The sequence below is a fragment of the Myodes glareolus genome, chromosome 4, assembly GCF_982192425.1.
Source record: "Myodes glareolus chromosome 4, mMyoGla1.1, whole genome shotgun sequence".
Classification (NCBI taxonomy): domain Eukaryota; kingdom Metazoa; phylum Chordata; class Mammalia; order Rodentia; family Cricetidae; genus Myodes; species Myodes glareolus.
The window spans coordinates 87,154,631-87,179,344 of record NC_142029.1 but is presented as its reverse complement, the minus strand read 5'-3'; the positions used below and the strand labels follow the sequence as shown (position 1 = coordinate 87,179,344).

General features: G+C 35.6%; 2 protein-coding genes across 3 annotated transcripts; both read left to right on the top strand.

Moving 5' to 3' along the window:
* Positions 1-3,712: 3,712 nt before the first annotated feature.
* On the top strand, positions 3,713-12,804 carry LOC148122358 (olfactory receptor 8B8-like). Its single transcript, XM_087905938.1, has 2 exons — positions 3,713-4,096; positions 11,833-12,804. Exons 1-2 carry the CDS (start codon positions 3,713-3,715, stop codon positions 12,802-12,804), a joined length of 1,356 nt encoding a protein of 451 aa, XP_087762064.1.
* A 9,411-nt stretch (positions 12,805-22,215) lies between these two features.
* Positions 22,216-24,670, top strand: LOC125388784 (olfactory receptor 8B8-like). Of its 2 annotated transcripts, XM_085688551.2 has the most exons (2): positions 22,216-22,224; positions 23,732-24,670. In XM_085688551.2, exons 1-2 carry the CDS (start codon positions 22,216-22,218, stop codon positions 24,668-24,670), a joined length of 948 nt encoding a protein of 315 aa, XP_085544677.2. The 2 variants fall into 2 exon arrangements, with proteins under 2 accessions (XP_085544677.2, XP_048273049.3); XM_048417092.3 differs by lacking the exon at positions 22,216-22,224 and having other exon boundaries at positions 23,726-24,670.
* Positions 24,671-24,714: the final 44 nt, after the last annotated feature.

Sequence of the window (24,714 nt, the reverse complement as noted above, 5' to 3'; positions counted from 1 at the left end):
AAACTATAAATCTTCACATTAAAGTTTATAATTTTACTTTTGAATATAGAAAACTTTTATCTACCAAAAAATCCATAATAGAAATAAAAAGATCTATAAAACCATTAACTTTATTCCTATTATCTCCCAGTCTATCTACACTGAACTAAAGTTCTGGGACTAATTTCCATTATTTTCTATAGGACATTTACTTGGCCATTGGTTGAGAAAAAGACTAGTGCTCTCTTCTTAAGTACATGAATGTCTAATTGGCTCAGTGGTCAGAGGGCAAGCCAGTGGGGAGATAAAGAAATCTTGGAAGATTTTTATCTCCATCTGTAAAATGATAACAAGATATGATGTAGTGTGAAGGATTCCTGATCCTACTTGAGTGTCTTAGTATCTCGAGAGGGCAATACCTATGTTCTTTGACATTTATAATAGTTGCATCCTATTTTATCCACTAAATTTTCTTTAAAATTAAGAGGGAACTTGAAGTAACTTCTGAAATGTAAAATCTGAAGCATTGATATCAAAATTCAAACATATTTAAGAAAGCTTTGTTCTTTCAATTTTTCTGTGCGTACTCATTGTATGGAAGATTGTATTACCTAAGAACATATTTTCATGCAAGCACGTGCTATTATACATGCAGAAATTCTCTCTACATTTTTAGCTTACCTTCTACACTACTCCTTCCATTTTGAGTCCCTTGAAAAATTTCACTTCTACTTTCATGTTATAGTCAGACAGCTTTAAATACCTATATAAAAAGGGAGAATAATAAATGATAGAAAAAAGTATCTGACATTTGCCTTTCTGAGAAAGTCTTTAGTTGTTCAGAATGATTATTTACATTTGTACTGGTTTTATTGAAAATAACATAGCTTTGTCTTTCTATGGTTGAAAAACTTTGCTTTATACAAATGTACATTTTCTTCAGTCATTTCTCTGCGCTTAGACATTTAATATGGTTTATATGATAACCATTATGGCTGATTCTGCAATAAACTCTAGTGTGCATGTATCTCTGTGATATATTGACTTGGAATCTTTTAGGTAAATGCTCAGGAATAGTTGATCTTTTAGTAGAGCTATTTTAAGATTTTTGAGAAACTTTCATGTTCATTAAATATTGGCTAGACTATCTTACATTCATACCAGTAGTTTGTGAATGTGTGCTTTCTTTTGTTCAAAACCTTTCCAGTATCTGAAGCTTTCTCATCTTTTTATAAATTAAAAATCATATGTTATTTTATATATGGAAATATAGCTTATAGATAAATAAAACTGTAATAGAAAAAATTTATGCAGTTTCATAGACAGGAAAGTGGAAAATATCTAGATTACCAAACCCTTTTTCTGCATATTTAAAAATGCTAGTGACTGCCATTAACTTGGATGAAATAGAAACTCAATGTAGCTTTTACTTGCATTTATGATGTCTAGTGGAAATGAATATTTTTATGTTCATCAAACATTTGCATTTTGTCTTTTGATAAATCTTTATTCATTTCCCAGCACATGTATTAATTAGTTGTTTGATTTAATGTTGTTTAGTTATCCTATTTATCTTTCTTTGGGGGGTTGAGAAAAGGTTCCCATGTAGCTTTGGAGCCTGTCCTGGAACTAGCTCTTGTAGACAAGCAGGCCTTGAACTCACTGAGATACATCTGCCTCTGCCTCCCAAGTGCTGAGATTGAAGGTGTGTGCCACCACTGCTTGTCTTTCTTTTCATCTTTTTATAAACTAGATATCAAACTTATGTAAGATGATTAGTTATCAAAATCTACAGGCTCTCTATTTATTTAATTTACTCCTTTTCTGTGGCGGTTTTAATTTCACAATGCTTTAGTTTTTAATTGTTGATATTAGCTTGAGTGACCAGATGGTATTCAGAAATACCAACTCTAATTTTTGCTATAGCAGCTTCAATTTTTCAGGCTACCTTCAGGCAGTGGTTCTCAAACTTGCTCACACTGCAACCCTTTAAAACAGTTCTTTATGGTACAGTGACCACAACCATAAAATTATTTTCAATGCAATTTAATAATTGTAAAGTTGATAGGATTAAAAAATCAATTTGTAAATATCTGTGTTTTCCTATGATCTTAGATGACCCCAGTGGAAGTGTCTTTTGACCTTCTCAAATGGGTCACTACCCACTGGTTGGAAACTGCTGCTGTCTATCTGAAGCTGATTTTTGTGAAAAATAGGGATCACTTCTTTATTATAATAGTGACTATCTAGTATTCCCAGAAGCATTTGTTGAATAGGCTATATTTCCTACAGTGTATATTCTTGGTATGTTTGCCAAAATTTAGTTAGCTATAGCTTGATGAGTTTATGTCCATGTCCTAATTTAGTTCCATGGTTTTCACTCAAGTATTACACTATCTTTTGTTACTATGGTATTCTCATGCATATTAGAACCAGGAATGGTGACATCACTAGTATTGACTTTTTGCTCAGGATTGTTTTGACTGTCCAAGATTTTCTGTGCTCCCACAGGAATCTCACAAGGTGTTTCTATTTCTTTGAGGTTTGCATTGCATTTAGATAGGAAGGTAAAGAATTTGTAGGTCATTTTGAAAGTGAGTTTTTGTAATATCAATTTCCCAATAATGAGTATGGAAAGTCTTCTCATCTTCTAGAGTCAACCTCAATTTTTTTTTTGGATATTTAAAGTTTTCAATGGTAAAGTCACATTCTGGTTACACTAATTCTAGTTTTTTTTTTATTTAATCACTAATGGGTGTATTTTCTTGATTTATTTGACAGCATGTTAGTATTGGAAAAACTACTGATATTTGTGTTACTTTGGTGTACTGTCTGTTTACCAGACCTGAGCATTTATTTTTTTAAGTTAAATAATAACTACTTGAAGGATTTTTTTTACAATCTCTTTTGTATAATATTGTATCATCTTCAAATAGTAAGAACAGTGATTTTGTTTACACATTATCGTTTTTCCTATTTAGTATTGTCTTATCTTATGGATTTTGATAAGCCTTCAAGCACTATGCTCACTAAGAAAGAATAAAGTGCTAAGCCTACTCACCCTTATGACATCTCCACACTCAGATGCCTAGCTCTAACAGAGCAGCTCAAGCACTGGCACTATCTCTAGTTCTGATAACTATTTGTCTAAATTCATGCACCAGAGAGAAAGCAAGAAATACCCAGGTCACAATGTAAAATACAAATGTTATGAAAGGTAAAGGCAGTATGTCCAACAATAAACACACTAGTATTACAGAAATTATCTTCAATAGGAATTACATAAATGAACCCTAGAACATAGAATTGTTTAAAAAAGAAAACATTATCTTACCAAATAATTCAAGAACATTAAAAGTGAACTCCACAGGATAAATATGAACACCTGTGTAATATGAAAACACATGTATATTTCTAGCTGAAAGAGTGAAAGAGCCAAGGGAGAAAGATGACACCAAGTAAACAAAGCCTTAAATCAACATGAGCAAAGTTCATAAGAACTCAAAAACTGAGGTCTGTCCTGACGGATTGATTTGAGACAAGGACATATCCCCTAACCATTATACAGGTGTACACATCAACAGCAGAAGTGGAAGAGGTGGTCATCAACAGTTTCTATATAGATCTCCAGAATGAGATCAGCAGGGCACATAAGAACAACATACTAATTGATATGGGTGACTTCAGTTCAAGAGTGTAATTCAGAGAATTGACTATGGTGTGATGAAAACATATGGATTCAGACAAGGGAACCAAAGAGGGAAATCACTGCTTCACCACAGCTATGAAACTGATTTACATAGCCAGCATAAAATACAAGTATGTCAAACCATCAAGATGCTGGATGTGGGAATCACCTGACAACCGCACATACAGCCAAATTTACTACATTCTGGTTAGCAGGAAACGCTTATCTAGGATCTATAACACCTGTCCCAAAATGCTGATGGAATTTGTCTATGAGAAGAATACCATCTCTTATGTAGGGTGCATGACTCAGCTGTTTCTCTTTCTATTTTTTGTCATCTCTGAATGCTACATGTTGACCTCAACGGCCTATGATCGCTATTTAGCAATATGTAATCCTCTGCTGTATGAGGTCACCATGTCCTCTCAGGTATGTTCTATGCTATCTCTTGCTTCCTATAGGATAGTTACTCTCCTGAGTGCTGTAGCTGTTCAAGGGCAGGGACAGATGTTCTGCTCTTATGAGCTCAGGGCCAGCTCTCCCACGTGCCACAGATGCCAAGTGGAGGAAGACATCTCTCCCTAACCCACACAACCACAATCAAAGAAGAAGGGTGGGGCCAGATCTCCCGTTCTTACATTCTCAGGGTAGGTTCACCTGCACTGTCATCAATAGGATCAGCTCTACTGTGCTCCAAAGCACGATATAGGGCATAGTTTCCTGAGTGCTACAATAAGTAAGCAGGAGGGTCGGCTCCCTTGCCTATCACAAGTGACTGGGACAAGAGAAGAAAGCCCTCTTTCCCTTCCCCTCACCACCACATATCAGATGAGTGGTTGTGGCCCACTATCTCACTCTCACACCTTCAAGGCAAGCTCAGCCATGCCTCTGCCAACAGGGTCAACTCAATTATGCTGTTCAGTTGAGATGCAGGGTCCACATTCCTGAGTACTGATGATGGTAAATGGGAGAGTCACCTCCCTCTTCCATTGTAGGTAATGAGGGGTAAGGAGTAAAAGAGGGGCATCTCTCTCCTGCCCATACCACTGTATGACAGATGAGAAGTAGGAACAACACTCCCACAGTCACAGCTTCAGGGCTGTCTCTCCCACACCTCCACCAACAGGGCCAGTTCTATTTTGCAACCCAGGTGAGGAGCAGGGCCTGCTCTCCTGAGTGCTGCTGCTGGTGAGGGACAGGAGAAGCTCTCATACCTTTATGACCTCAGGATTAGCTCTTACACCTGCCTCAGACATAGAGGCAGGGGGACATCTCTTGCCCCTACTCCCATGACGTCATGTTGCAAGGAGGGCCCCGCTTGTTGGTTCCCGGGCACCCAGCTAGCTTATACCTGATATAATCACACAAAACTGTATTAATTAAAACACTGCTTGGCCCATTAACTCTAGCTTCTGATTGGTTAACTCTTACATCTTAATTGAACCCATTTCTAGTAGTCTGTGCATCATCACGAGGTTGTGAACTACCAGCAAATTTTCAGCACATCTGTCTCCATGGCTCCATGGCTTCTCTTTGACTCCACCCTTCTTTTTTTCAGCGTTCATTCTATCTTTCCCCGCCTACCTAAATTCTGCCTTTCTATTGGGCCAAAGCAGTTTCTTTAGTAATTAATCATAATCACAGCACACAGAGGGAACTCCCACATGACCTCCCTTTATCTGTTTAAATAAAAAGTAAGGTTTAAACTTTAACATTGTAAAATTACATATAACAAAACAGTTATCATGCAAGAATTACAGCCACAATATTTATATCTATTTTATCTTTTATTATAACTAAGAAAAACTATATAAATTCTTCAACTCTAACAAAGACTCCAGAAAGATATAATATTAGCTAAGTAAAAATGAAGTACATTGTAAGCTATTCCAAAACTCTAGAAATGACAGAGACATCTCGCTACCTGGACAGTCACACAGAGATCTTTTGTACTGTTGTGACATCCAATCTTCAGCACTCAGGCTCATAGTATCCAGGAAACTTTTCCATGAAGCAGCAAATTTTAAGTACTGTTCAACCTATATTGGCAGCTTGTATGTCACATTTTTCTCTGTACTAAAGAATGTTCGACAGACTCTTTCGTATATCAGGATTCCTGAAAGATTGTCACACCTTTAGGCAAGTTCAGCATCATTTCTCTGTGAGTCCTGCATGTCAGTTTAGCAGTACTGGCAGGAACAGTTTCTTGCTCAAATGGCAAGCAAACTTCATGTGGAGCCTCTTTGATGCCCATCTTCTTCTTGAAGTAATTGATGTTGCCAGGAGCAGATGTTTCTCATTGCCATAAAACATCCTAAGTTATTAAAACATTTTAAATGCCATATTCTGTAGTCTTTGAAAGGTTTGAAGAATCGCTATTCATCTGAAATGCATCTCTGTACATTTAGAAAATCTAACTACCATGACTACAAGCTTGATCATATAGATGACTATCTATTACATTACATTTTTAAATGAGCTACACAAACACAATACTTTAATCAAGATCAGAAATACATATATATAACAAAATTAATCTTAAATATGTATCAACAAACCAAAATCCATACCAATGCAAAGTTTCCATCTCTATAGCATACCCCCCTTTAAATGTAAAAAAAAAAGTTTACAAACAATATTTTGAACTATGGACTCAGTTCTGTCCAAACTTCTTCCTGCTGTTTATTGAGCAAAGTAATTTTTTGAGCATGTTCATGGCAATCTCTCAGGGGATTGTGGTCTATCAAACCACACAAGTCTGTCAGCAATCCACAGGTTCTCATCCTCTGTGGAAACAAGTGAAGAACCTCTTTTCCAAAGCAACATATCCTTTGATCCAAATTTGGAAGTCATGATACCTTTATAACATAATGTGGGTTTAGCTTAGCAGCCCATACAATGAAATGTCTTCTGTATTAGCTCATTTACAAAAAAAATTCAAAGATATCTACATAATTCAGACTGTGAATTTTTCATTTTTACATGGCTTATATTTCTTTACTGCTTTCAATCTATGACGATCTGTATTCTGTCTTTTTAAAGACTTCACCCATTTTTATTACTCTCTATACTCTTTCTTCTCTCTTCCCAGCCTATGTGCATTTATCCAACATTATGACTCATCTTGGTTTGTCCTTATTGCGTATCTGTAATTCCTTATTGTCCAGGAGCACTATTTAAAATGCTAAGTGCTTCTTAAAACTTAAGTTTTGCCATTAATAATTTCTGCTTGCCTGCCCAGTGCAGCATGGTGGATCTGGCATAATGAGGAAAATCTCTCTTAAGGCAGCTGTGGCATGCCACCGGCAAACAGCAAGAAGCTGTGTTAAACTCTGTATTTTTGTGTCTATAATTTCTTTTCAAGCTTTTTCAGGTTTTACATGGATTTTAGTTGTTCACATGGGTGTCAATTTGTTGCAAGGACTTGCAAGGTCGCTTGTTGTTTCCTGGCTGCCTGGCTAGCTTAGACGCAAAATAATCACACAGAAACTGTATTAATTAAAACACTGATTGGTCCATTAGCTCTAACTTCTTATTGGCTAACTCTTACTTCTTAATTTAACCCATTTCTAGTAATCTGTGCATAACCACAAGGTCATGGCCTACTAGCAAAATTTTTAACATGTCTGTCTCCAGTGGCTCTATGGTTTCTCTCTGACTCCACCCTTCCTCCCAGCACTCACCCTAGCTTTCCCTGCCTTTCTAAGTTCTGCCCTGCTATAGGTCTGAAGCAGTTTTTTTTAATTCATTTATAATAATCACAGAATACAGAGGGGACCTCCACAACAGGACCATATGGCAGATGAGGATTGTGACCAGATCTTTTTTACTCATGTTCTTGGGATTAGCTTACCTATGTCCCTGTCAACAGGGTCAGCTATGCTATGCTGCCCAGATGAGGTACAGGGCCCAATTTTCTGAGTGTTGCAGCTGGTTAAGGGGAGGGTCAGTACCCTGGTCTGTTGGAGGTAGTAGGTGAAAGGAAATGTGGCTTCTTTCCCTCACTCCCCACCACCATACTGTGGATGAAAGAGGCAGTACCAGCTATATCCCTCTAATACCCTAAGGGCTTTCTTGTCATGTCCCTATCTACAGGATCAACTCTGCTATGCTGTTCAGGTGAGGAGTAGAAACCATTCTCCCAATTGCTGCATCTGGTGATGGGTTGGGTCAGGTCCCCTATCTGCTGCAGGTAACTAGAGATAAGGAGAAGAGGCCATATTTCCATCACCCATGCCACCACATGGCAGATGAGAGGCGCATGGCCTGGTCTCCTATTCTCACACCCTCAGGGCCAGCTTACCCATGATCCCACGAACAGTGTCAACTCTATTGTGTTGGCCAGATGAGGTGTGGTATAGGACCCTCTCTTCTAAGTGCTTCAGCAGGTGAGTGGCAGGACCAGTTCTCCCTAGTGTTGCAGCCAGTAAGGGTGAGGGCAACTTTTCTATAGCCCTGTCCTCTAGGCCTTCATGATATTAGGAGCCAAGAACACCAACACAGACTGTGTCTGCATCAGTGCCATGAACCCACACATGGGCATCAACAGTATCCCATGTACTGACATCAACATAATCTTGAGTAGCAATAAAACCATCAATCTCAACCCTCTCCTCACCACTTTCACTTCTTCAGATATGCCTCCTTCAGCAGGAAATGAACCATTCTCTCTCTCTCTCTCTCTGTCTCTCTGTCTCTCTCTCTCTCTCTCTCTCTCTCTCTCTCTCTCTCTCTCTCTCTCTCTCAGTTTCTCTCTCTACCATAACACAACATACATTTGTTGCCCATAATAGTGCCCATCCCCTTGTGGTGATGGGTCAGCCTCTGTTTTCAACTTGGAGACTGAGGTAGTTTGCCCAGAGCCTGTGACTATACTTGTTTTTCCCACTCATGTAATCATGGCCTACTCTTAGAATTATTAAGCCATATGTATTTATTTTATTTTATTTTTTGAGGTTATATCATTTCCTTCTTCCCTGTCCTCTCTCCAAATCAACCAAATACTTCATCCCTTTCCTTTATAATTTTTTGTGTCTGTGTGGCTGTGTGTTTATGAAAATGTTGGGGAGGTTGCTGGTAGAATTCAGAATATCACATAGTATCTCCTGAATCTGGAGTTAAAATCAACTGTGAGTCACTTGTCTTGGGTGCTAGGCACCAAACCCTGGTCTTCTAAAAGTGCTATTAGCCACTGAGCTGCATCTCCACCCTCTACTTTAGCTCTCTTTGTTCAACACAGTGTAAGTAGTTCTTTTTAAAAAAAAAAACACTTTTTTTCCGATTAATTGGCAGCGATATGCCAGATTTATCATCGATTTATCATATTGATCATATGATTCATCATGACTATCGATGACATGTCAGTCGCAGGCGGGATTCTAACCCGCGACTCTTGTCACCGGCACACAGCGTTAGGCGCTCCTACCACTCTGAGCTACTGCTCGAGCTGGTAGTAGTTCTTTTCATTATTAATTTTTATTAAGTTATACATTATTATCTGTCCCTTTTCTTCTTTTCCCTCCTCTTCTATCCTCTCCTGTGACCCTCATGCTCTCAATTTACTATGGAGATCTTGTCTTTTTCTCTTTCTTATGCAGATCCATATATGTCTTTCTTAGTGTCTTCTTTGTTGCCTAGGTTCTCTGGGGTTATGAGTTGTAGGCTGGTTTTTCTTTGCTTTATGTCTAGAAGCCACTTATGAGTGAGTAAATATTATATTTGTCTTTCTGCATCGATTTTACCTCACTCAATATTTTTTTCTTGATTCCTCCATTTACCCACAAATTTCAAGTTGTTATTGATGGGGCCACTAGATAAGGAAAATACACAAAACACACCATACTAGAAAACATGAAGAATAATGATATTTTTTTCTCAGAGAGTATAGAGAAAATCGTAATGATTCAACAAAAATACATGAAATTAGAAAGGAAATTTCATAAAATATTTATCAACACTAAAAATTGAATTTTCATGTATTAACAATGAATAGTCTAAAAGGAAATTAATAAAATAAGTCTAGATAACAGAATATTAAAAACAATAAAATACTATAGCCAGAGAGGTAACTTTCAGTAAAGTGTTTAGTTCCCAACGATGGAGATCTGAGAAGGCACATTAAAGATAGTGAATAAAGAATCCCAAGTGTGAAATTCTTATCTGTGAGTCTTGAATGTGGATTCTTTGTAAATTCACAAAGAAAGATACCTGTTGTGTTAGCTTTCCTACCATGATGGGATATATCCACAGGCAATAATCCCAAATAAAGCATTTTTCGATCTGCTTCTGTCAGGCATTTAACACACCAACAAGAAAATAACTAATACTGCATCTAACAGTGAAAAAATTTTTTTTTTCAGAATGGCAGTATGAAAAAAATGAAAAAATAAGACTCACTGGCCTAACAGGATATTCAAATAGAAATTTTTAGTGTTTTATAAGTAACAATGACTCAAGATATATAAGTCATTAGAAGAATCTCCTGTTGTGTTTCATGTGACTCAATACTGAAGGTGACATACTAAAGCACTCTACCCCTACCAGATACAGAACTTGGGAAGCAAAGAGTACAGTGTGGACAATTCTCATTTAAATGCAGAAAGGAATGCAAGTCATAGGTTTCTTACAGATGCTGAGATAATTAGGGAGATGAGAATTTGTCATTTTACATCCACTGGGGAATGAAACCACAGAGTGAAGAGAAAATACAAGACTAATTTTGAATCCCTCAAGATCTAAAGACAGATTATCATCTGGAGTATTACATAATTCCCAAGTTCCTTATTAAATTGAATGCTCACCTTTGGGGAAGAGGCAGGCACACTGCCACTCTGATTATAAGCCAAAGTATTCTACAGGGAAACTCACATAAAATCTTTAGAGCCTTCTCATCTGGCTGCGTGATGATAGTACAGATCAGTTTTTTTCTTCTTTGAGTAAAGACTTGAAGTATTAATCTCAAATAATTTTATTTTAAATTCAGAAATCATTCCAGAAAATTTCAGGCATTAAGTCCTGACTATATCTTGCTAGAATAATAAGATATGAATTCTTGGAACCTTAAATATTACTACAAGATAAATAGGAATAAATTGGAACACAAAAGATCTTCAAGGTTTGGATTGGGATTTCTAGCAAAGGGATTGGGAGTATTTCTGACTCTTTTGCCTGCTCTTGGTTCTCTTTTCCTCATTTTGGGTTACCTTGTCCATTCTCAATATGATGGCTTTTGCCTTGTATCATTGTATCTTATTTTGTCATGTTTGTTTTTGTCTCTTGGAGGCTTGCTCCTCTCTGAAGGTAAACACAGGGGACATAGATCAAGGGAAGAGGGAGGTATAGGAGAGCTGGAAAGAGTAGAAGAGTAGAGGGTTGGGTTGTTGTATGAGTATGTTTTGGAGGCATTGCATGAGAGAAGAACCAGAGAAGAAGAAAACAACAAACGAGAAAGAGAGAGAGAGAGAGAGAGAGAGACTATGGATTATGGATTCCAGGCATAGGAATAGGTTTCCTAATATAGGATGGTCTTCTTTTGAAATTCTGTTTCTTCCCTATTCTATACACTTGAGGTTAAGTGAAAGTAGCAGAAGATAGTATTTGTGAATCAGAGAGTGATAAGAGGTGTTGACGGCTATTGGAATTTCAGCATCTCTATTAAGGTTCATTTGCATGGGCAGAACTCAAATCTTCAGGATTCATGACTCTATGACATGTACAGAAGATATATCAATCTTGTTTTTTTTAGTTTTATTTTATACACATGCTTATAATTCACGCCATAGAAGAGTAAACTCTGTAGCAGCAGAAGCAAGCTCTGGCATGCCCAGACTTCTACTTCAGGGTTCACTGATGTAAAGAGAACTCTAGTAAAGAACAAATTCGGTGGGTGAAGGTTGACTCATTCTTATTCCTCTATTCTTCTTCTTCATCCATGCATGAAATGCATGTTTCCATGCATTTTCTTATCAAGAAATAATATTGAAATTTGATACTGCTGGCATTATGACTGTAAAATTTGCTTGTGATTTTAACAATTGATTCTGCATAAACATTTGGGTCTAGGAAAAACATTTTTGGAATATAAATCACAGTTGATGAGGATTTATGTCTAGTGTGGATCATCGCCTAATATAACTTTTTTTCCTTGAGTCTACAGATTGTCATAGAGAAGAACGGATGCAGTAAATATCTCTTTGGTGACTGAATTCATTCTGGTAGGATTAACAGACCAGCCTGATCTCCAAATGCCACTGTTCTTTGTCTTTCTAGCAGTGTATATGGTCACTGCACTGGGAAATTTGGGTTTGATGATTCTAGTTTTGCTGAATTCACATCTTCACACACCTATGTATTTTTTCCTTTTTAACTTGTCCTTCATAGACTTTTGTTATTCTTCTGTGTTAACTCCAAAAATGTTGATGAACTTCATATTAAGAAGGAATGTCATTTCCTATATGCAATGTATGACTCAGCTCTATTTCTTCTGTTTTTTTGTTGTTTCTGAATGCTATGTGCTGACTTCAATGGCCTATGATCGCTATGTGGCTATCTGTAATCCACTTTTGTATAATGTTGTCATGTCCCCTCAAGTCTGTTTAAATCTAATGCTTGGTTCATATTTGATGGCATTTTCTGATGCTGTTGCTCACACTGTATGCATGCTGAGATTGACCTTCTGTAGTGCAAACACCATCAACCACTATTTCTGTGACATCCTCCCATTGCTCCAGCTTTCCTGTACTAGCACCTATGTTAATCAGCTTGTAGCTTATGTTGTAGTCATCATCAACATCATTGTTCCCACTCCTATCATTTTTATCTCATATGGTTTCATCCTTTCAAGCATCTTCCGTATCAGTTCCTCTGAGAGCAGGTCCAAAGCCTTTAGCACTTGCAGTTCCCATATCATTGCTCTTTCTCTGTTTTTTGGTCCAGGTGCATTTATGTATTTCAAATCTTCCTCTGTTGAATCTGTGGATGGAGCCAAAATCTCTTCTGTTTTTTATACCAATGTAGTTCCTATGATGAATCCCTTAATCTACAGTTTGAGAAATAAAGATGTTAAAGTTGCCCTAAGAAAAACCTTGTCAAGGTGGAAGGTTTCACTGTGTTCAATATCTTCATGGCTGCACTTTTGAGTTCCTGTATAGTTTTTAATTTGTGAACACATTTGTTTGGCATCTCTGTATTTCATGTTTCTTCTATGAAAATGTTTTAAATTGTTTTTGATTTATGGAACTGAAGGAAAATATTACCAGTCAGAGAAACTTAAGATTCAGCATGATGTGCTAAAATGAGTATATATAATGATAAAACAAAACTTCTATCTGTTTTTCATCAAATTATGAGACTGAAATTAGTGAATACAAACCACAGAAAGAAACTATTCTCTGGTCTTAAGCAATGAAAAGATGCTTCTCCATTTTTCTGATAAAACACAGGCCAAAAGCAACTTGGAGGAGGGGAATGGTTTCTCTGAAATACAGCTTACAGCCTATCAGTTATAGAAGTGAAGGAAAGAATGTGGAAGTGGAGCTGAAGCAGAGAAAATAGAGGAATGCTTCTCAGTGGTTTGTTTTCAGAGGTTTGCTTTGCTTACACCTGCCCAGGATTACTGCATCTTACAATGGGCTGGACACTCTGATATAAATCATGTACAACGAAATTGCCTCCCTATTCACATTCACAGGCCAATCTAGAGGAAACAATCCCTCAGCTGAGGTTCTGTCTTTCTGGGTGACTTAGTTTGTGTCAAGTTGTCCAAAGATAATCAAAAAATATGAGTTACATAATCATAGACTCTACTCACTCAACCATGTACTAGATCAGAGAGTCTTAAACTTTTTCCTTTTACAATGCAATTTTAATGAAGAACTTTTAACATAACCATAGACATATTGGTATATTATACATATAACAACAAGAAGAATTACAATGTAATTAGTGATAATTTAAATAAAATTATTTTAATACATTTGTTGTTTCTAGTATGTTTGAGTTAAGAGAGAGATGCAGAAAGAAAGATGTTTGTGTCTGTGTGTGTGTGTGTGTTTGTGTGTGTCACAAAGAACCAATGAAGATCTGAGGAAGGCTTGGATGTCAGTATTCTTTTTCCGACTTGTTTTGGGGATAGCTTTTTTTTTGTTGTTCAAAGATAGTTTTCCCTGCTAGTACCACATTCACTTCTAAGCATTCACCTCTCCTCTCAGTTTCAGAATATTGCTATGACCGTTTTGATCTTGCACACAAAGCTTTGTATGGATTCTGGTGATTTGAACTCACATTCCCACACTTGAGCTGCAAGGACTTACTCACTGAGCCATTATCTCAGGCCCTGTAGCAGTTTTCTGAGAAATATGTCAAACATATCAGCTCTAAAAAGGGAAATTCCACATATTAGTAAGAAAGGGGTGTTTATTTTTACTCACATATGAATTGTATCTTGTGTTAATGATGATTATTTCATGACAAGGCCATCTTCAACACTTCAGAGTTTATAAATATTTTATTTTATAATAGTCACCTCTTTTGTAAGTTGCACTAATTTGTCAAAGTTTTTAAGACAGCTTCAGATGTTGTTCAAAATTCTACCCAAAACCCAAACCAATATTTATTTAAGTTATTTAACATAACCACATATGTAGAAGGTGTACTTATGGGTTTTCAATTTTTATAAAACACTGTAGTAGTGAATTCTGTTGCAGATTTTATTGAATTGTGGATTGCTTTTAGTATTATGACCATCTTCACAATATTAAAACTATGAATTCATCAACACTGGAAGTCTTCTCATTATGTGGTATCTTCATTTGTTTTTAGTGTCTTAAATTTCTTAGCATCCTAGTGTCCTGCACATACAGTTAAATATTAAGAGCACAATGTATGCTGGTATACTTGCTTCCAGATAGGAAAATCTGACCAAAAGAAACATAAGACATTACATAAAGGCACAAAATGAGATATCTGCCATAGTTTTTAAGGAGTCTGACATCTCTGTCAAATTGACAATTAAAGGAGATATTTTGCTCACCAGGGGATGATGTACAGAATTTAATAGATGTTGTAAATTGCACTTTCAAAGACACAAAATAAGAAACTTCATGAACAATGGGAAAAGGCAATCCCAATGTGGATTTGAAGATCATTTGAAGAATGCTTTTCAATTATTTGACAAAAAAACCCCATATGAATGTTCTTAATAAAAATAAGTAAAAAGAGCCAAGTTTTTAAATTAGCATTATTTTTAAATACTACACAGATTATATAGGATTAGAAACTGTGAAAATGGAAAATTTTTGTTGTAACCTTATTCAGTTGTATGTCAGATTCTGTTTATGCAGATTTTTTCAGTGCATATGAGGTGCTATGAAAGCTGATTCTTTTGAAACTTTTAGTGCACATCTATACACAGAATACCTGAATTTATCTATTATAAACAAGGAAAATGAAAGAAAACAGTGTTTCAATATCACATTCCTCCTTTAAGTTAATGCAGAAGACAATGAAAGCAAGGAAGATCTTATAACATTTTTCAGTTTTAGTAGGGCAGACACATCCTCAATGAGAATGGTGGAAGTTGTTGACTGAGCGTTCTGAGGATATCACCAACTCTATCTTTCTTCCATAGCGCAGTAGAAAACCCATCATTATTAACGGATCCGCATAGGTGAATATATTGGGTTGCTTAAAGATTTAAGATGGTTGTATCTTGCCTAGTCAATACAATTTTTTTTCACACATTAAAATAAGTTTGAGAGATTCAAAAAGCTACCGAGTTTCTTAAGTTTCAAGAACGATCTAATTATTTTCAAATGGAAGAATTCAATTTAAGTTGAAATTACTAGTTTTTCTGTCAGAAATACTTTCACCATAGAAGAGTCTCAAGCAGAATTTCAAGTGAATGCAAGAGTCATCTTTGGGGATTAGTGGTACACCATCCAAAACAGCAGCATTTGCTGAGGTGCAGCTATGGTAGAACCAAAAGGGATGCTTTTTTAAGATGGTATTATATTTATTTTTCAAGACAGGATTTCTTGGTAGATTTGGAGCTTTCCCATAAACTATAGACCAGGCTGGCCTCGAACTAACAGAGATCTGCCTGGGGATTAAAAAAATGCTCCATCAAGGTCTGGCCTAAGATCCTACTTTTTTTTCAAGTTTATTTCTTTTTTATTAATTTATTTATTTATTAAAAATTTCCACCTCTTCCCTGTTTCCCTTTTCCCTCCCCCTCCCCACCTCCTCCTTCCCCTCTAGTGCTAAGAGCAGTCAGGGTTCCCTTCCCCGTGGGAAGTCCAAGGTCCTCCCCCCTCCATACAGGTCTATAAAGGTGAGCATCCAAACAAACCAGGCTCCCACAAAGTCAGTCCATGCAGTAGAATAAAAACCCAGCGCCATTGTCTTTGGCTTCTCAGTCAGCCTTCATTGCCAGCCATGTTCAAAGATCCTACTTTTAAAGTAGCAACATGATTTTCTTGGAATATCTAATAAACTACAAAGTGTTAACCTTATTTAAAGTGTTTCATTCAAATGTGTATGCCACTGGGAGCACATTAGATACTCTTTAGAATTAATTGAGTCCAACGAGTGTTGTACCCTCTCAAATTTGATCCAATCTCAGTTGGATGAACTGAAACCAATCTGTCCAGCCAATATCCAGGGTGCAAGCTTTATACAAAAATTAATGAGAATATGATAAAGAGTTTATTAAAGAAGTATAGAATATTCCATGAGGAGCAAATGATCTGCCAATCTGTTCCATCCTTGTCTATAGTTTACCTCCAAGTAGAAAGGTCAATTTTATGTGGAAGTTTTGTTGATTCTGCAGAGACAAAAGAAAATGTCCTTCAGTTACCAAATACAAGCACTTGTATATCCTGATTGGTTAATTAATTAATAAACTTTTTGTATTGTATGAGTTATATAAATTCAAATATGTCTTGTTTGTATATGTTTCCGAGGGTATAATGTTTGTTTGTAGTCTTCCTAATAAAACATATACTTTTTGTAAATCTTTACTTTTTAAAACCTTAAAAGGTCTATTTTTTAATACTACTATATTTCACATTGAATACAAAATGCTTAAAGCTGTTATATGTAAATTTTACATGCAAATCTGTTAAATATATATCAGGTAGAAAGTATTAATCTTTAAAGTTGGCACTATATAGTGATATATGATATAAGAAGTTTTTCATATAAAGCCTGAGACTCCTTGAGCATATTTCATCCAGACCTGTTCACCAGACCATTTTTCATCTCTGAATGCTAGCATCTAGTATGTCTCTTTGTTTTCCTACATTCCTATCAACTGTACATATATAATTGTATGTATCTATATAAAATATTAAGAATGGAAAAGGGATAACATGAAATTTATTTTTCTAAGCCTGGATTAATTTATATCTATGGAATATATATTTATATTGTATGATTTACAGTCTATTATATAATTAGCAATGTAATAAAATGCAAATTATTATTACTAATATATTAATATAATACACAAAAATATATTATATAATGTGTATTATATTATATAATTAGTTACATATTATTAACATAATAAGTCAAAGAAAAGCAAAGAAGATCATTAATATAGGAAGAAGATAAAATATGAACATGGGAGTGCTTGGAGGAAGAAAAAATGCTTGATACAATTATATTTTAGTTTCCTAAGTCATTTAAGAGTTTTTATTTACATTATTTTTAAAAATTAAAATGAATTACATATGTTCATTTCCCTGCTTCCAACCCTTCTCTTAAAGAACTTCTTGCTCTCTGTAAAATACAGGGCTTCTCTATCTTTAATCATTGCTACATATACCCATACATTTTCTTAAGCATGTAAATACAGCCTCTCAGTCCATATAATGATATTTCTTTTCATATGAGTTCATAGCTGGTCACTTGATATTGATATTAGCTAACCAATTTGAGTAGGTTTCTCTGTGAAAAAGTCAATTTGTTCCACTGCCAACATTCTATAGAATTGCCTTCAGTTCTATGTGGTTAAGGCCCCATGAGATTTTTTTCCTTTCATGTTAGTATGTCTTCTGGGGTCAATTTTTTCAGAAATGTATTTATAAAAATAGCATCTGTAATATTCTGACAGTTCAGCACGTGAGATGTCTTGCTATAACACTGTACAACTTTCAGATACGGAATTTAGTCCAGACAGGACCTGTGGATAAGTCTCACTTAACTACAGAAGCAAGAGAGGAAGAAACCCAAACTCAGACTTCCCTTCCGATCACAAGACAATTGGGGAGGCGAGAGTCTGTCTTTCTATCAACACTGGGGGATGCATGTTCTCTAGAGTGAATGGAAAGGATGAGTGTAATTGTGAGTCCCTCAGGAAATTAAGATCATGATCCAGGGTGTAATTCACTTTCCTCAGCGACCTCTTTGATTTAAATGCTCTACTGTAGAGACATTCTTTTCTCTGCTTATAAACACACACATCCTGAGGTTAAATGGCAATTTCTCTGCTTCCAGAAAAGTCTCAAAGCCCTAATCATAAATAATGATCTGCAATTCAGAAAATGGTCCAGGAAAATTTAATCTTGTGTATATCTTCTTTGAATTAAAATATCTGAAACCTCTGAATCTGAAATATTTATCCTGATAAACTAGGATAAATGGGAAAGTAAGCAATCTCTAATGTTTGGAGTGAAAATTGAAAATTTCTGAATTCCAGGTATAATAACATCTTCTTTTTTTCTTTTTAATGAATGTTTGTTTTTAATTGTATTGATACAAGATAATTTTCATATTGTACAGTCTGATTACAGTTTCCTCTCTTTCAACTCATCTGATGTCCTCCTAGCCTCTCCTCTCATCCAAAATCCATTTTCTTTCTGTTTCTTAAAATATGATGGACGTTAGCAACTTCTTCCCTGTCCTGTTCAAAATGACACCCAAATGAAACAGTCAGAAGAGGAATCCGAGTGAGGTGTTGGTGGCCACTGGAGTTGCAGCATCTTTGTTCGGTGTTTGTTGCATGGTCAGGTTCAAGTCTTCTGGAGTCATGACTCTGACACTGGTGCAGGAAATATTCTTGCAGACCTCTCTTTTTCTTTTAGTTTTAGATTAGGCTCATGATTTTCATTCATACCACAGCAAAAGTGAATCTGGAGCAGCAGCAAAAACTGTATTTTTGTTTTTTTCTGAATATCTCTTAGTTTGGGGATGCCATATATTAATGTAGCATCAGTCATGAACTGAAATAAACCGTATTCTCTACAGAGTGCAACCCTTTTAAACAGTACAAGACACACCCAGACACAAAGTTATTGTCATAAAGGAAGACAAAGTTGGGCCGGGAGGGAGAGGGGCTGCATCTGGATCTGGCAAAGAGCAAGCAACAGACAGAAACAGAAAGTTTTTCACTTATTTATGTACTTATTTATTTCTTCTTCAATAGTGGGTTGTTAAGGAGAAAAAGGAGAAAGTCATGCTAGTGTAAGTTGGGAAGACCAAACTGGATAGGTTAGCCAAATAATGAATTTCAATTATTAGATTTCGATTTTTTGTCTCAGAAATGATTCAGTTGAATAAAATTGTGGAGTGTAATAAAGATTTTTTGTATTAAAAGTACTATAAAAATGAGTGTATGTTCATTCAAACTTATAGAACTTCATTTTACCCTCTTCTGCGATCTCAGTAAAGTCTCTCAAAATTTGAAAAACAATTTCAAGTATTTGTTAGAAGAATTATTAAAATTACTGAATGCTAGGATCAAACCCAGGGTTTCAGTTGAGTTAGTAAGTACCCTACTATTTACCTATATCCCCAGTAAATTAATATGCCCATTCCATTTGCTAACAATAAAAATCTAATGAGAAATGTATTAAGTCCATGCACCAAAAAGAATAAAATATTGAATGATTAATGTGTTTTTCATAATAAAAGACCTCAACAAATGTACACTGAAAACTGTCTAACATTGTTAAAAGAAGTTAATTTATGAATTAACATAAATATACTTTGCTCATAACTTAGAAATATCATGGTTGATATAATGATTCCATAGTCATTCAGGTACATGCCTACACACAAATGTGCAACCAAACAACAGGAAAAAAAGCACATATAATACCACAAAGTGTCACTAATGAGGAATTAACCCAAGGGATGAAAAATTTGTAGGAGAAAACAACAAAATCCTGCTTAAAGAAACTAATGAGACAACCACACAGAAAGCACAGCCCTTAAAAAGTGGTCTGAAAACTTTCTAGTGTTGTCAATACTTTTCCAAAGCCATCAGTAGAACCAGTTTACATCCCAATGACATATTAATTTTAACATTCCTAAATATCAACGAACTATGCATATGCAAAGCAACCATGAAAAAAAAGCTAGATTACTCCCAGTTCCAAATTTCAAAATCTATTACAAGTCTATGGTGATCCAAGCAGTGTGGTCTGGAGATAAAAGAGTGTTGGAACACTGTCTAAGAATAGTCATTCAAGGAGAATTCTGAGTGCTTCTAGAAATACTCCAAGAAAACAAAACTAGAATTTTATGACTTTAGTTTCTTCAAAAATACAGAATTATTCTTGGAATGTGGCTTTGTGCCTTCTTAGGCATAACAGATATCTGTGAGTTTATCTCATATTATTCATTACAACTGGCTATTGTTATGTGTTCATATTCCTCTATGGAAAAACATATTTTGTCACATGTGTTTTGTCCTTATGATTACACAGTTTACTCAAACTACTCTTTTTAACCCCTAAAGTATAAATTATCTGATATTCTGACTACCATTGTCTATTGCATGAGACTATAGCCCACCTCATTTATAGGTTCCATTCTACTAGTTCCCACTGCCTATATAGAGTGGTAAAAAAACATCAAATAGAAAACCGAGAAACAAGCTATGAGTTGAAGGTTTAAGGGATATTTGAAGAAATTCCCAAGACCATATGTCAGGGGGGATGGACACTCCTTTCAATTAGGATTACTGAAAGTAGACATGCAAGTAAATTATACTGGACCCACAATAGACACTGCATATCACTTATTCCAAGTGAGTCAAATGCCCAGAATCAAGATTCTTTTTTAAAAAAAAAAGTGTTTATGAGGAAAAAAAATACCCCAAACTCACAGCCCCACAAGTGGTGATGACTTATATACAGTAACACAAAAACACGGGCAGCCATAGAAAAATAGAGAAGTTTCACCATGGGTACACTTCTTTCATGTGAGCAAAACTGTCCATTTATGAGGGTTTATACCATTGACTTGAGCAGATCTATAATCACCTGGGAGTCAACCTCCTGGTCATGAGGTCCAAGAGTTTCTAGACTGAGATAAGAGAGGAGGAAGGATACACCCTGGCTCTAGCTGCACCATTGTATGGACAGACTTCCAGTGTAACCAGCTGACCATCACTTCTGCCACCTCAATTCTCCGTCATGATTCACTTTATGATAGTCTGTGAGGCATATAGCCCCCGTCTCCTTTAAGTTGTTATTATCATGTATTTTGCCTCAGCAATGAGAAAAGTAATTGCTGAATCACTGAGGAGAATATATTATAACCATAGACAATACAGATAACTCTTCTTAGCCCACAATGACAACCTGCTAATGAAAAGAGTCATGTATTGTCTACACAGGTCTATGGAAACACATGCAAATTTGTACCAGTACTCACCTTCATTAGTCAATAGACACATTTAAACCAACACTACCATCAGCTGCTAATTATGCAGAACGTTTTATGAACAAAAGAAACCAGACAAGACAAGTGTTGGTGAAGATTCAATGATTTAAAATCTCAATGAATGTGGTATAACTGCAGAAAAAAAGAAAAGAAAAGAAGCTACTCGGAAATAAAATATCCAAGCTGGTAAGGTAACTTGAAGATAGATATGATTGTTTCAGTTTATAAATGTTTGTAAACTTTACAAAAATCGAAAAAGTTTACCAAGTGAGTGTTAACATTCCCTATCTACACTGATATCCTGAAATACGGAAGTTATGACCTCTGACTGAAACTATTCATAATCTTTTTTATACTTTTCATATGTTTTAGAATGAGTCCATGATTATAATGACTTAATTCCATTATTTCAGTCACTATACATATGTGCTCAGAAAAATTTCATGTTCAAAGGAACGTTAGCTATCAACAGACAATAACATAGTCTAGTTCCTGAAATGTACATTTGTTGCTGTTGTTTTGATTTTTTGAGACAGGGTTTCCCTGTGTAGCCTCAAGCTGTCCTGTAATTTGCTCTGTAGACCAGGCTGGTATCCAACTCAAAGATCTGTCTGCCTCTGTTTTTGTAGTGCATGTGTTAAAGCTTTATGCCTCCACTGGACCCAGCAGAATATTTCAACTGAACACTGATACTGAACATCAATGTAAAAGTCCTTACTATTTTATATGAGACTAATTGATCTTGAAAATAATATTATATAATTAATCATAAATAAGAAGGTTTTTAAATAATGAGAATAAAATAAATGGACAACATTTTGAGAAACAGCAGGAAAACAGATCTGAATATGTTTCTCACACTATAACAAAAATTTCACATGAGTTATGTAAATATAAACATTAAATTTAAGAGTTATTGAAGACAAGAAAAGAGAAAAATTTGTGATTTAAGAACAGACAAATAATATAGGATATAAAAAGAAAAACTTATAGGAGAAAAATATATCAATTTAACTTCATGAAATAAAAATATTTTCTTCTAAAATATAGTATTGAGATAATAAAATTATAAGCCCTACTACTGACTGAGCATGGTTCTCAGACAGAAGTGTCCGGTGGGTTTTAGAACTTCTTTAAATTCTTTTAAAATATGTATCTTTGGCATTCTGTGGGTTATAAGACTTGAACTCATTTACTAAAATCCTTAAAATTTTTCAGAGAAAGTAATTAGGAGGCTTGGAGTATATTCACCTAGAAATTCTTAATTAAAGTGAACGAAGAGGCGAGGAACCCAATAATATATTCCTCTACAGAGATCAAGATAATTGGGTAAATTAAAGGCTTATCTTTCCATCTCTGCAAGAGGGAATATTTTCCCAAAAGAGAAACTTGTATAAAATTTTGAGTCTGTTGGAAACCAAAGGCATGTTATATACAAGTATAAATGCAACCCTTTCAATTCCTTTCTATATTGAAATGCTATTCATTTGCGAAGGGAGTAACTATACTTCTAACCCACCTATAAGCAAGTGGATTAAGCCATTTAAGTCACATTAAAAACCTAACTTTTCTGGCAGTGTGTGGATCGTAAAGTTATTTCACATGCTGTTGGAGAACACTCAAATGTCTAATCACAAAATATCATCTGTACTTCAGAAGTATTGCTAGAGTATATCAGGTATTAAGTCTTAATTGCATTCTCTGACTAGAAACAAAGAACCAATACTTTGGAATTCAACGGTGTTCTTCTATAAACACTGAAAATTAAAGGTAAGAAATCTCTGAATTTTTGATGATATGTTGATTTTCTTCACATATGAACACCCCCCGTACTATGAGATAGCCTGCAACATACCATTTTTTCCGTCTTGTGTGATTCAGGGACTTAAGTGAAATTATACAAGAAAATGTTTATGGAGAATGTTAAAAATTGTAGTAGTCATCCAAGTTGCAGGATACTTCTCCTTGGACAAAACTTACACTTTTGTATGTTCATTATTTTCTCTATGTCTTTGAGTATTTAAAATAATTCTCTTAGCTGTATCCCTAGATATAGCTCAGACAAATTAGTATCTATGGTCAGCTTTAGTTGCCAGCACATATGCCTCCAGATTTGTTTGTGTGGGGAAGAATCTTATGAAGGAATAAACTATGTGATATAGAATGTTTCTCTTCCCATCTATTCTCATTCATCATTTTTCTATAAATTATATTTACATTTTTTTTACCAGTGTCCTTACCTGTGTATGGTAATTTGGCTATACTTTATACAACTTAGGTGTTCAGGAGTGGCCATTCTAACAGATTTCCAACCCACACATCATGGAACCATGATAGAAAGAGGGGATCATTTTCTAATGGGATAATTTTTCCTGTTTCTACAGATTCATGTAGAGAAACATGGCTTCTGAAAATGTTTCTTTGGTGACCGAATTCATTCTGGTAGGATTAACAGACCAGCGTGATCTCCAAATACCCCTGTTCTTTGTGTTTTTAGCAATGTATATTGTCACTGCATTTGGGAATTTGTGTTTGATAATTCTAATTGTACTAAATTCACACCTTCACACCCCAATGTACTTTTTCCTCTTTAACTTGTCCTTCATAGACCTCTGTTATTCTACTGTGTTCACGCCAAAAATGTTGATAAACTTTATATTAAGTAAGAATGTCATTTCTTATATGGGATGTTTGACCCAACTCTATTTCTTTTGTTTCTTCGTCATTTCCGAATGTTATGTCCTGACAACAATGGCCTATGATCGCTATGTGGCTATCTGTAATCCTCTCTTGTACGCTGTTGCCATGTCCCCTAAATTATGTTTGAGCCTTATGCTTTGTACATACTTGATGGCATTTTCTGGTGCCATGGCTCACACAGGATGTATGATGAGACTGACCTTCTGTGATGCAAACACTATCAACCATTACTTCTGTGACATCCTCCCTGTGATGCAGCTCTCCTGCACCAGCACTTATGTTAATGAGCTTGTAGTGTTCATTGTGGTGGGCATAAACATCATCGTGCCCAGCATCACTATCTTTATCTCTTACGGCTTCATTCTCTTCAGTATCTTCCGTATCAACTCTGCCGAGGGAAGGTCCAAGGCCTTCAGTACCTGCAGTTCCCATATAATTGCTGTTTCTCTGTTCTTTGGATCAGGTGCATTCATGTATCTTAAACCATCTTCTTCTTCATCTATGGATCAAGGAAAAACCTCCTCTGTCTTTTACACCAATGTGGTTCCCATGATGAACCCCTTAATCTACAGTTTGAGGAACAAAGATGTAAAAATGGCCCTGAGAAAAACTCTGAGAAGATGGAAATTTTGAATGGAGAATACATGATTCTGCCTGTGCCAACACAGAATGTGGGT